Source organism: Pteropus medius, unplaced genomic scaffold, assembly GCF_902729225.1.
Source record: "Pteropus medius unplaced genomic scaffold, Ma_sr-lr_union100, whole genome shotgun sequence".
NCBI classification, from domain to species: Eukaryota; Metazoa; Chordata; class Mammalia; order Chiroptera; family Pteropodidae; genus Pteropus; species Pteropus medius.
This window is the reverse complement of record NW_024343734.1, coordinates 545,026-559,512: the sequence shown is the minus strand read 5'-3', so window position 1 is coordinate 559,512 and position 14,487 is coordinate 545,026. Positions and strand designations below refer to the sequence as shown.

The 14,487-nt window shown below is 41.6% G+C and overlaps 1 protein-coding gene across 1 annotated transcript; it reads right to left on the bottom strand.

The window, feature by feature from the left end:
* Positions 1-2,830: 2,830 nt before the first annotated feature.
* Positions 2,831-10,448, bottom strand: CARD8 (caspase recruitment domain family member 8; the record flags this gene model as incomplete). The annotated part of the gene is given in 7 exon segments (XM_039868602.1): positions 2,831-3,465; positions 3,468-3,647; positions 7,338-7,382; positions 8,279-8,303; positions 8,305-8,438; positions 8,725-8,868; positions 10,430-10,448. Coding segments are annotated over 7 exon segments (624 nt in total), but the record flags the coding sequence as incomplete, so codon positions are not given.
* Between the last annotated feature and the right edge of the window lie 4,039 nt (positions 10,449-14,487).

Sequence of the window (14,487 nt, the reverse complement as noted above, 5' to 3'; positions counted from 1 at the left end):
ATTCATGTCCCTTAGTCAACTGCAGGATAAAGTAAACTCGGTTCAACGTTAGTTTTCACTCCGCCGAAGCGCTCACTCGTCACCAAGCGCTCACTCGTCACCAAACGCTCACTCGTCACCAGGGCGAGCGTCACCAAACGCTCACTCGTCACCAGGGCCAGCAGCGCCTCCTGCTCATATTCTGTTTATTTTAGTTCCTTCGCTTTCTAGAAAGCGCAAGCACAGGTGAGTGCGGTGAGTTTTACTGTGACCCAGCCGTCACAGGTCTTGCTCAGGATGGTGATGCACACGGTTGACTGTGCACTCCGGTTCTCGTTTTAAAATTAAAATATATGTTAAATAGTTCCAAACGTTTTACTGTTAAATATTTCGTACACAATATAAAATAATAAAAGAACCTAAATTATAAAAATAATAAAAGAACCTAAATTCACATACGACGGCTCAGTTCATAGAAAATTATCGATAACTCTGAACATCTGTGCGGGCTTCTATACATTACCATGCTTTCCTCTCGCCTTCCGAGTTAACCATTCTTTTAAACCAGATTTATTGAGGTATAATTAACAAATAAATTGTCTAACATGATGATTTGATATACATATATGTTGTGGAATGATGACCACAACAGATTAACACATCTGTTACCTCACACTGATTCTTTCTGTCTTTATTTGGCAAGAACACTTAAGATCTACTCTTTCAGCGGATTTCAAGTCTACGATACAGAATTTATTAAGTGTAGTCACCACGCTGTTCATTGCATCCTCAGAATTAGGGCTAACCGTTCTAGAATGTTTTTTACATGCCATCGTTTTGCCTTTTCTTATACATTTAAAATTCTGTTAAAATAATGTTTATGTGTTTATATAAATTAATATAAACATTATATAAAATAATGTTTATATGTTCTGTTAAAATAATGTTTGATTTCACCTCCTGTGCGTAGCCTTATCCCGTATGTATTCTTATCAAACTCGATTTTTTAATTTTTTATCCGCGAAGATATATTTGTGAAATTGGAGAAGGTTAAATTGGTAGTCGAAGTTAATTCATTTGTCCCGATGCTTTATATTCTCATTGATTACTACACCGTGATTTTTGATCAATTCTCAGGTTGATAAATCTGGGTTATTTTGACTTATTTCTCTGGCCCAGAGTGCCAAAGTAAATGGGTCTCCACGTGTTCCTGGAGCACAGATACTTGCATTTGTTTCTAGAGTTTATAAAAAGGCGAGAAAATCTGGCACTAAGGTATGTGTCTCTTTCATTTCACGCTGTGGTTTCAAATTAGTTTCCAAAGTGAACATTTACATAATAAATAATGGTACTTAAATGTTTTTCGTATACTCTCCAAGATCCTGGAGACTCTAACATTGGCAATTTGATGAAGTAAAAGGCTGTCTCCATACAGTTTTTATACAAGGCCCCTGGTAACTAGAAGCTGAAATTTTTTTAATTGGTTTAATCTTACTCATAACATTTGCCCATTTTAAATCAGGAGCTTTATATTTTTGTATTGACATTAAACAGTTCATTGTATATTTTTAAAATAATCTACTGATTACATTTGCCAGTTTGTGGATTTTTTTTTTTTTTGGCTCCTTATTGTTAACATACTCAAATTTATCCATCTGACTCTTAATAATTTGTGCTTTTGTCCTTTTTAAAAAAAGTAGTTGAGGTATTTTTCTATTTCGCAGGCAAAATTATGAAGTTCTACCATCGAATTTAAAAGTTTGCTTCTACTTCGGGGTAGAATATAGAAAGCCACAAAATACCATTGTTCCCATTATGACAATAACAGAAGAAGCTCTAGAATGCGGACTCATGAAGTCATTTAGGAACCCCTATGCCCACACCCTCGGCCCTTAGGATCCCAAGAATTTTGAGAACTGAGCTCACGTGAGCTATCTAAACCTATAGGCATGTACACAGAACAAACCTACGAAGCCTTTGAAAACCGAACCGACATTAAAATGCCCGTTCATAGAAGGTTAAAAAAAAAAACCCACATTCTTCATTGCACATAAACAGGAGCCAGAGTCTTGTAATGTGACACTTTTCACGGGTCCCTTGCAACACAGTCCACAATTGAACGTAAAAGACATATAGAACATTTTTCCGATGGGGATTTTAATTTATATACGTAAAGAGACAGGCGATATTGAAAACAGCGGTGTCATAAAAGTGAAAGGCGCCATGGCCTAAATGGTGGAAAAGGTATTAGTAAACAGTGATGCATAGTAAATAATGTGTATATTTTCATCCCTAGTGCAATCACTAAAACATAGGCGACCACAAAAAATATATAGGTGACTGCATATTGTCAAAAACATAATAGATAAATTAAAAAGGAATGCTGAAAACTCTTCAAACAACCCTTAAAAAGGCAAGAAAGGAGAGACAGGAATCTAAAAGTAACAAACAGGAAACAAATAATAAAATGGCTGACCTAGGCTAAATCCGAACATATCGATAATTACATGAAATGTAAATGGCCAGACACGCCCATGAAAAGCAGAGATTGTCAAATTGGATTTTTTTTAAAAAAGACCCCAAAAGACCCAACTGTATGCCGTCTTCTAGAAACTCACTTCAAATATAATAAGTAGGCTGGAAGCCAAAAGATGGAGATTGACGTGCCACCCAAACGCTAATCAAAAGACAACCGAACGATCATGGCAAAGTCACACGGTGGAATCCGAGTGTCCAGTTCCGTCCCTCGGAATTACCGGAACGCTCCATCGTTTCTTCCTGTGGGGACCGTGACTCCACATTCCATCTCTGCATTCCACGGAGATGTTCCAGGAAAATTTGACCCGTCCGTTCCTGGGACCAGCGGCGAAAGGTTTTCTGCCCGTGTTTACATTTTCTTTTCTTTCTGGGCTCTATTTCGTCAAATGCACTTATATTATTCTAGTAATTATCGTAGTAGATAAAATGTTAAAGGCGCAGCATATGAAAAAACCACCACTATTAATCTTTGTAGATGTCTCGAATATCCTCAGCAGATAGTTTTGAGAAGCCTTCCTCCCTCTTGTTGTGACTTCGCTAGAATTGCCTTCCAGTTACTCAAAAGCATTCGCCTCTCCAGACCCTGTTGACCATAAACACACCTGCCTTCGCCTTCCTCCACCCAAGTCTCCAAGAAATGTGTCAACAGGTGAAATAGATTTTTTGTATCCTCCTTCGATAATATTTAGTGGGCTTACTACTCTCTTCAGATATTCTTGAGGTTAGGATATTAGGTATCTGCCAGGTCACACATCAGCCTTCAAGATGGATCGGTGTTACCTGGACCTCTTCTGCCTCGGACTCAATGGTCACATTTTCACTTCTCCATTCCCAGCGGAGAACACTGGAGTCCTGTCTGTCTGAGTCACTGTCACAAAGTCTGCTGGCTGAGGAAGAGCATCAGGTAAGGCTCTCGTTCACTAACGCTTCTGAAGAGCAACTCCAGGGCCCTTTCTGATCCACTGTCTTCAGCAGGGTCTTGTTCCTCTTCTGCCGCATTGGCTCCTGCTACACCAGCCCCTTCTCACCCTCGGTGAGGACCTCAGTGTCCTGAAGATCGTCCAGGACCCCATCTGGGTCCCCTATCCGGGCTTGCAGAGGCTGGCATTGCTTCTTCACAAAGGCTGCACCTGAACGGAAGGAAGCGTTGTAGACTCGGAGGACAGCTCCGTCACAGGGTTCTGGACCAGCTGAAAATCACGATTCCGTGTGGAGATGTCGCTCGTCCCCCTTCGCGTGTTCCCTAAATCTCTCACACACGCATTCTCAGGATGCGCAGTCCATTTTCAGTGGCCCATGAATTGAGGTACGCTCAGTGAATTTTGTCTCCCTATTTGTACGATTGGAACGTAGAACACACCACGTGAACCAACGGGGCTGGGCTCAGAGGAAGGAGGAGAAATAACTGGTGGAAGAAATATCCACAACTTAAAATACGCAGATGACACCACCTGACCAGAAGAAAGTAGCGTTTGAAAAAGACTTCTGATGAAAGCGAAAGAAAGTGCCAGAACGAGACTGCATCTGGACATCAAGAAGAAAAAAAATCATGACTTCAGAAGAAATGTACGACATTAACAGAGATCATGGAGATGCTGAAATGGTTAAAGATGATTGTGCCGAACCTCGGTTCAGTCATCAATTCAAATGGTGACTGCAACCAAGAAATCGAGAAGGCTGAGACTCAGAAGGGCAGCAACAGAAGAAATAGGAACGATCACCAAGAGCGAAGACGTGTCATCGGAGACCAAGGCCAAGATCATCCCCACCTTTGTGTTCCTGATTACTATGTACCAGTGCAGAAGTGGACAGTGAAGGAGGCTGACGAGAAAAAAGTTGATTCATTTGGAATACGGAGTTGGGGGAGAGCTCTATGGACACCCTGAGCAGCAGAAAGAGGAACATCTGGGTCCCCAGCGTAAAACATCCGCTGGTGGCAATAATAAGTGACGAAGCGGTCCTACTCCGGGCACAGCATGAGAAGGTGGGGTTCTTTGGAAAAGACAGGAATTCTGGGAAAAACAGAAGGTGGCAGGAAAAGAGGAAGACCAAATATGAGCTGGACTGACTCCATAAAAAGAAGTCGTGGGCACGAGTCTATGGGCGCTGAGTAGGGCTGGTGAGGACGGGACATTGTGGCCGTCACTCATCCATTTGGTCCCCAGGAGTCGGAGCTGACTCAAAGGCATGCAACTAGCACAAAAAACAGACAATGTACATGCATTCTTCAATCCCGTCCACTCCGCCAAGCTTCGAGAGCCTGTCCCTCATTACTTCTCACTTCTCATCAGAACCCTAGAATGGGCTCTATCTCATTGGACATCCACCTGCTCATCCCTCTAACAATCAAACAGAAACTTCGGGTTCCTAAATTGTCATTTTCTGTACCTAATGCTGGAGATATGGAGATAGACCTGTTCCTCCACCCAAGGGTTTTCTAATAAATCTGACTGGATAAATACAATACAGAAGAAACAGGAAACACGGGGTAAAGACAAGGTATTTTTCCATCTCGCATCCTCAGAATACATACACGTTGGTGCGCGTCTGTATACGTTCTACGTGTGACCTTGGCCAAGCCATACCACTTTCTGGTACCTCAGTTTCTTCAGTCAAAGCGTGATTGCTTTTTATGTACAGCTCACTCCTCTCGAACTTTTTCTTAACACAATGGCATAGATAACGAAGGCCCAGTCATCTGGGGCTATCACCAAACAGCGTGATTTGGTGATAAAATTTCTGCGAAGTCTTGGTATCCATATGGAAAAGGTTATTGGAAGTTTACATTCAATGACTCTTAAATGTGAGTGAAGTCGCTGTCGTAGAAAGATCCTCAACTTATTCCTAGTGCCCGAATTACTTTTCATTCCTCCTGTGTGTTAAGCAACTTCTCATCAGTCTTCAGCACTAGGGCATAAACGTCACTCTTTTCCTTTTTCTTGGACTGCATTTTAATAATCACCTTAAAATAAGTTTCTCTATTGTCACCTGTCAGAATATACACCCCATGAGCGTGAGGTCCGTGCCTATGATGGCTTCACTGTGTCTAAAGATGCTCAGTGTGTGATTGTTACTTCATGGCCGTCTGCACGTTCACACTGATGCTCTTCCGTGATTTTCCGGCGAAGCCTAGCCACAGTTTGTTGACGGGGCTAAACAGAAATGGTGGCCATAAAGCACAAATATGGGTACCCATAATATTTGGCACACCACAGAGGTTTAATAAGCTGCACTTATCATCATCTTCATCACCATTTCTTATTACTTTAATGCCATAAAGGAGATGGCTAGACTTTAGAGCAAAATCTTCGCCGAAGATTTAATATCAGGGGAGGATTTGAAGGAGTGGGATTTTGGTATTAAATACAAAACGATGCCAAGAAAAAAAGAAAAGAGGAGGAAAGAGATGTCACGATGTACAGGGCAAGAATCTCATTCAAGATGTATGCTGGGAGCAGCTTCCGAAGGGTCTTGTAGACTGAGCGAATGAGTTTCAATATCATCCTTCACGCAACATGGTAGATGCCTCTTGCTCAAGAGCCCCATGTAGTAGGAAGTACAGAGACCTTTCTGTTGACGCTACACAGTCACCACCTACAGGGACGTTCTTCGAATTTTGTCTAGTCATCTTTACCTGACTCTTAACCTAGATGCGTAGTCGAGTTTGAACCCAGTTGCAACTCCAGGTGTGGGGCACGACTTTTTTTTTTTTAGCTAGTCTGTTCTCTGGACCTCCGTCCTAACAACCCAAGCTGGCTAGGAAATGGGTTTGTCACCGTTTCGAGCCAATGTGACACCCTGAGAGCCTTCTCTTCGTTGGCAGGGACCAGACAATGCTTGCTTTCTTCTCTGTGTGGTCTGTTTTGAGATGTGAGGCTTGTTACTTTTACAGGTGTGGAGACCGATGGCCCATCGAAGGCAGCAATATAGAAAGCAAGGTGGACCCATAGCTTCCTCTTGACAGACATCTGAACCACGGGATCAGCCTTCCTGAGAGTCAGCCTCGCCTATCACCTTTGCTTTCACCTAAGCTGGGACACACCCTTTAAGTCCATTTAGGTTGAACTTTCTGTCTTTTGCCACACAGGTGTTTGTTTACACGGACATCCGGGACATTCTAGATTGCTACCTTGGGCAATTTAAAATGGAGAGGCAGGCGTGAGAAGATAAGGATTTGGAGACCCGAGTCTATTACTTACGGACGATGGAACTTAGGTCCTCTGAACCTTGAGCCCTCATTTTAAATGATTTCTTTCTCTGCCACATACCAACTTCAATAACCTAAACCAGTTCCTGGCTGAAATGCTGTTCTCGATTTTCACTGCAGTCTCAAATTCCGGTTCCCCACTTCCCGTCCATGACTCACCTACATTCAATCATCCCCTCTGTTCAGAAGAGTCAACGCGTTATTATCTACCTTTTAACAGTTCCCCTTCGCTTTCAGCCAAAGGTCCAAAATATTCCTACTGTCATTCTTAGACTTTCAGCTTCTCTTTCTTGCCCGCCTCTCTGGAAATCACGTTCGCTTTGTCCTTTGAAAGTGTAATTTCCAGCCATATCGGAATACTTTAATCTGTAGTTCCTCAGGTGCAAAATACTTTCCCTAATCAAACATGGTTGCGTGCTCAAAGTTTGCAAATTACACCCTAACACACTCACTGAAGTCAATCATACTCACTGCATGTATCTGTCTCTGACATCAGACTTTATAAATGACCAGGATAGAAGGAATGAACCCTCACTGAGTGACATCATACCGCTCAAAGGCCTCCTGGAATCGGAACCAACCTGCTGGCTTTTAGTATAAACATTTCACTGACCTGACAGGGAGACAGGGGTTGACGCAGCACCAAACTGGAGATCCACTAGGAAAAAGAGAAAAATCAGAAGATGAGATGAAATCGATCACATACCCTTATTTAGTTTATCTAAACTCTGATGCAACCCACCGAAATAATTGAATTCCATTTCCTAAAGTAAGGATCCTGTTTTGGACATTAATATACTAATGGAACCCAAATAAGTAGGTCATTCGTCACCCATTAAGGAAATGATCAGAGGAAGGAACAAATTTTTCTAATATTGTCTCAACTCCCACTTGTTAGGAAATGAGAAGGCTATAACATAATTATATCATGCTGTCCTCCAAAAATCACCGTGTAGGCAAATGTGTTTTAAACATAAAATGCCAACATTAAGTGAGTAAATCTGAACATGTATTTTTTAAACATTTTAATAGGATTGTTGATAGTGCAGAACTTTGAATATACTTATAGGTTGACAGAAGATTTGTCAATTGAACCACCATTTCAGAAAATGGACAAACAGTGTTTACATTAAGCTTTCAACATGGTCTTACGTTTCGGTTTTTAAAATCCCCAAAGTTGTTTAAAGCTCTGATGAATTTTGTGACCTCCTCCTTTGGCGACTGCTCAGTCTCCATGTATGTCAACAATTACGAAATTGCACAGAAAATGGAAATAAACAGACTTTATGCTCCTTCGGACTGTTCACTACCTCTTAGACATGAAGGGTTTCCATCCCCACTGCCAGGTGTACTTACTCACTTCACTCCCGAGATGGACCCCTGCCACCTACCTTGGTTTCACTCACGTCGATTATCAACCGACAGTAGATTTACTCTCCTCTCTTGGATGGAACCACAAACAGACTTTCTCCTGTGACATATTTCGCTCCAACCCCGGGGTAGAGGCTTATGACTTTTTCTTCCCCCAAATTTCAGCATCATTCTTTTACTTACCTGGCTTCACCAAAGTCTCCCAGACTTAAAGTCTGATGTCTTTTTTCTGTAATTTTAAATCGGATCGGTTTCTTCATCTTCCCTGCATAGACTTTAGAGAAAGGCTGGATTTCTCCAGGGTTTCTGTAGGACAATTTCAACTCCTAGAGGAAACACACCACTTGACTTGAAGCAGTGGAGGGTGAAATGGCCAGTGAAATCTAACCCCTTGTTTTTTACGCAATCTCATGGCCAGTTGAGTGGAAAATGGAGAGAGAAAGGTCAACATCCTTTTAAGTTTACAATTTTAAGAAATATTATGATTCCATGTAAGGACGTGTAGCTTAGCACTCAGCAACACCTGGTTCAGAGAAGAATTGTCTGAGCTACACACCCTCCACCGGGCTTCCATTTATTTCAAAAGTACAAAACATTTTGAAACCTGTCGAGTCAGATTCACATTCAACCGATCTTGGGTGTTATGTCCACGTTAGCGGTACAAGACACAATATAACGGGATCCAAAGTTCAGGGCTTCCACAGGGGCTGAGCTCTGCAGACGCACACCATGGAAACTTGCTTCCTCTCCATCTATTGCCTGAAGAAGAAAAGGCAAAAACGAATTAGAAAGCAAAAGTGAAAAGGTCAATAAGCAGAAGTAGGGGCATAGAGTTATCTATATGCTGTAGCATATGTATGATGCGATTCGATTGATGTAAAGATTCATATACAGACAGATACATATGTACGACGATGTCTCCATTCATGAAAAATGTATCACAAACTTCTACGATCGGTTATCTCAGAGCCAAGGGATTCCTTTTATTACACATCTCTGTAGAGTTCAGTTTTCTTTGTATGATGTAGCAGAGATAAACGTGGCTGACTGCTCCTCAAACCTGGGAACAAAGATGCTCCCCTCTTGTGCCTCGGCAGGGGCCCGTCTGTGTCTGCAGCTACATCTGTGACCTGACTTCTCACCGAGATCTACTTAGAGACCTGACTTCTCACCGAGGCAGGGTGGCTACCACATGAGATGCTCTGCCACCCGAGCACCAACAAGCCATACAGAAGTGATGTCCCTTCCGAGAGGCCCAGGAGCCAGAGCGGAAGAGTCCTTGGAACGATCTGAGTGGCCACCAGGTACAGAATAGAACTCAAATGCATTGAACGATAATAGCATTTGAAAAGTCTCAAATGTGGTTCAGTAGAGATGCTACAGAATTAAAGGGCAAGAATTTCTGTTACAAACGATTACAGTAGAGGGTGTTACTAGTCCAGTTAGTAAATAAATACTCTTGGAGGTAGTGACCAGGAAGTGGGCAGGAAGGGGCAAGAGGAGGTTCCAGAGAAGCCGGCGATACCCTACTTCTTGGTCTGAGTGCAGTGTCGACTGTGCAAATTATGGAGCAACAATTTATCTGCCCATCTGACTGAGTTTTAAAAATCAGTAGATACATTTGAAGGAAAGGACGGTTGATGCCGCAACCTGAATTGGGCCTAGAAGATCAAGTAAAAGAAAAATTTCAAATTGTATTGATCAAAGACATGAAACCATAAATATTGATTGAATGAGTAAATAAATCTCCCTGGAACAGCGCTGTTGAATAAAAATATAATTTGAGCCCCAAATGTAATTTCAAGTTTTCTAGCAGCCATATTTTTTAAAAAGCAAAAAGAAGCAGGTGAGATTATTTTTAGTAATACGTTTACGACATATTTGATTTAACCCAACATATTATCATCTAAACATGTCATCGATATAAGAATTAAATGACATCGACGTACTTGTCTTCATATAAAGTCTTCAAATTCCGTGTGTATTTTGAATTTACAGCACACCTCAGTTCAGGTACACAGTAGGGACATGTGGCCAGCAGCTAACAGAGAGGACTGTGCTGCTTCTACAGTAAGCAGGGAGGGTTCTCAGAGCAACGATAGGTATTTTGAGTTTAATTTACAGTTTCAAGCAAAGAAAAGATTTCTCCTCTCTCCTTATCCTCCAGAAGAAGGAAGACAGACCACGTTTCATTTGTTCTATTGACAAAATTTCATGAGCACCTACAATAGGCCCTACACTGGGCTCGGAACTAATTTCTGATTAAGTGGCAACGGTCCCTCCCATCGATGGAGCTTATGCTCTACAGAGATATAATAAGTTATATTATGAAAGCGAAGTTTGGAAGTAAATATATATGTATTCAACTATCTCTTTGTTTACCGATTTGTCGTCTGTATCTCCGTAGATTGTACACTCTGTAAATATTTCAATATCCGTTGGGATTAATGAGACATTGGATGTAGGAAAGAAAGGAAATAGAAGAATCGAACAGACATTCTAGGTTTGGACTTAAATAACTTAACAGAACTTGGTTTTCTATCGTCGATGGGGAAGAGGAGTTGAAATAACAGTTTTGGGGAAGAAAGGGGAGTGGGATCGTAGATACAGACGTAGTAACCCTCCTCTCACACAGAAATCACTTAGGGAACAGAAAGAATTCACCGAGACCACCAGCGAGTACGCAAAGGCTTCAGAGGAGGAGCCTACAGAGGGCCAGAAGGAGAAAAGAGAAAGGAATCGAAAACCTATTTCCAAAACCGTTGTCTGAAAATTTCCCTAACCTGATGAAGGAAATAGACACACAATCCCAGGAAGCTCAGAGAGTCCCAAACAAGATAAACCCAAAGAGGTCCACACCTGGACACATCATCATCAAAATGCCAAGTTTCATTTCAAAGAGAGAATCTTAAAAGCAACAAGAGAAAAGCAATTAGTTACCTACAACAAAGCTCCCATAAGACTGTCAGCCAATTTCTCAACACAAACTTTGCAGGCCAGAAGGGTTTGGCACAACATACTCAAAGTGATGAAAAGCAAGGACCTACAACCAAGATTACTTTATCCAGCAAAGCTATCATTTAGAATCGAAGGACGAATACAGAGCTTCCCAGACAAGAAAAAGCTAAAGGAGTTCATTACCACCAAGTCAGTATTACAGGAAACGTTGGAGGGACTTCTTTACGAAGAAGGAAAAAATATGTATCAAAAATATAAATAAAGAATGGCGATAACTACCTATGTATCGACAAGTACTTCAAATGAAAAAGAACTAACTGCTCCAATCAAAAAATAGAGTGGCTGAATAAATGGATAGAAAACAAGACCTTTCCATAGGCTGCCTACAAGAGACTCGCTTCAAATTAAAAGTCACACACAGACGGAAAGTAAAGGGGTAGAAAAAGATATTTCATGATGGACCTAGAGGCTATCATGTTGAGCTGAGGAAGTCAGATAGAGAAAGATAAGTGTCATGTGATTTCACATACATGTGGCACCTAAAAAACAAAATAAACCACAACAACAATAACAAAAGCCAGAAACAAATGCATAAATATAGAGAACGTTTTGAGGGTTATCAGATGGGAGGGTGTTGGGGGGGGAGTCAGTGAAAAAGGGGGAAGGGATTAAGAAGTACAAATTGGTAGTTACGAAATAGTCGTGGAGATATAAATTATGGCAGAAGGATTATAGTAGCCAACGATGTTGTAATAATTATGCACAGTGTCGGAGGGGCGCTAGACTTATTGGGGTGATCACTTTGTGAGTTGCACAGATGTCTAATCACTATGTCTTATGCCGGAAACTAATATAATATTGTAATATAATATATGATAACATAATATTGAATCTAACACAATATTGCCAACTATGACTGAAAAGTGAAATAAAATAAAATAAAAAATAAAAGAGAGACACCAGTCGGACCGTTCCCAGTAATGATAGGCACTTGAGACTGAGATCCAAAGTGAGGTCAAAAAATGTTGTTCATTTTTTCCTAAGATAGTAAGAAAATGAAATAAATAAAATGATAAAATAAAATAAATAAAATAAAGTAAATAAAATAAAATAAAAAATAAAATAATAAAATAAAATAAAATAATAAAATAAAATAAAATAAAATAATAAAATAAAATAAATAAAATAAAATAAAATAATAAAATAAAATAAATAAAGTAAAATAAAATAAAGAAAATAAAGAAAAATTTTTTCATTCTTTTACTTTTGATATAGCTCTCTGTGTGCAAATAAAAACGATATAGGAATAATAACTTCTAGATTGGAGAAGCGACGTCATCAAGATGGCAACGTAGGAGACCCCAGCCTCTGTCCCCCAGCAAAGATCAATCATTAGACAACTACCCCACAAACAAACGCAGCTCTGGGAGACATCCGGAGTCCATGTAAGAAAATCAGGCCACGCGGTGGAACAAAAAGCTAGAAAATAACCTCACAAAAAAGAGAAAGAAGAACAGCTTCACTCAGCCTGCATCATCCCATCCCCCACACCAGCCCGGTGAAGCCCCAGCAGAAACTCTGCAACCAGAGCCTCCCGCACTAGGAAAGAGAAAATGGAGGAGAGGCCTGGCTCCCCCAGGCTTCTGAGGCGCTGCCTGAGAAACGCTCGTCCCCCCACCCTCCCCACCCTCAAGAAACAGGCGAAGCTGAGACATACGAAGACAGGTAGGAGTAAGGAAGAAAGCAGGTAACACCAGCATCTGTCACGCGGTTGGAGCAACTGTGGTCCCCAGTGAACTTCTCTGCAGAGGACCCCAGCAGCTTTTCCCACTGAGGAAACCAACGGCCAGCACAGCCACCATGGACCCCCTGCAGATTTCTCCAGTTTTCACCACACAGGTGTCCGTGTCATAGAGGCCAGCTGCCTTCGTCTCTTTTTGATCCCTCCCACTCCCCACCCACCACGGGGACCTTCATAACGGCCAGCCCGGGCCCTGCAGCTGCACAAGTGCAAGACCCCAGTCCAGACCCCCCACCAGCATGTACACCCCTCCAGATGTGCACCTGTCCCCATCCCCCGCTGCTTGCTGTGTGCACGCCACGGGGGCACACACTGACAGCCAAGACCCCCGCGGCTGCTCATGGGCCCAGAAAAAAACCCGTCTCTGTGACTGGCCTGCACCGCTATGCTCACCTGCAGCTGGGCCCTGCAGCTATGAATGCACCCCGTGTACAATCGATAAATAAGAAGGGTCAGACAATTCTTTGACATAATGTATGTCTCTCGGGCCAAAGGAAGCCGTGATGCTTAACATGGACATAGTAAAATCGTTTCAGGGAAAGTCAGGGAAATGCCAGGTATGACTCTTGCTGCTATTTTTATCAAAATATTGGAAGCGTTAGTCAATACAGCTAAAAAAAGATAAATAAATTAGAAGTGTAATAATTGGAAGAGAGGAAATTGAACCACAACCAATTACAGATTGTATGATTCTATATGCAAACCCAATAAATCACCTGAAAATAGATACAAAAGTAGGGTGATTTAGTAAGTTACAGGAGGAGAATTAATGTACAAAAATCAATAGTTCTTCTATGTAAAAGACTATCCTAATTATATAAAGGAAGAAAATACCCCCATTAACTATAGCAAATATAGCGCCTAGAATTAAAACTTAACAAGAGAGCTACAAGGTCCATAGGATTAAGTTTTTATCTTTGCATTTCGAAATAACTTTTTTGAAATAATTTTAAGCGAAAGATGCAAAAGCAGTACAGAGAGCTCACATCAATCCTTCAGCCTCTTCCCCCTCACTTAGCAACATATGTAATGATAGCACAATTAGCAGACAGGAGAAACGATGTCCGGATACGATACTATTATCTCACCTACAGACTTTATTTAAATTTCACCAATATTTCTCTTAATGTTCCAAGGCGGTATCATATAAGGCTTCGATTTCACTTAAAACATTTTATTGTGTATACATGTTCTGTTTAAAATAAATATTTGAGTAAGGATATTATAAACTCTGCAGAAGCGAGTTTCAGTTTGGTTTTTTTTCTGCCCGCCTTAAAGATGGCTCAGATGTCGGCTCTCGCAGTTGGCTGCCCACATCCAGCATGGCTACCAGGAGTCTTGAAAACTCTTTTCCCCTCAATTGTTTAAAAGCCCCAAAGGAGCTTGGAACTAGACAGGCTGCCGCTGAGGGGGTGGGGAGTGGGGTCTCCATTTTCCCCCTCCGCCCTTGAAGGCAACACCTGCCACTTTCCTGGCACACTCACCAGCTGAGCTTCAACTGTCCCCGGATGCAGGAGGGAAAAGGAAGGAGGGAGGCTGGTGACTAGGTCTTCCCCAGGCTGCTCTGTGTTCTGCTTATCTCTGTCACCTGGGGAAGTAGTACTCTGCATGAAGCTGCTCATATATGCTGTCG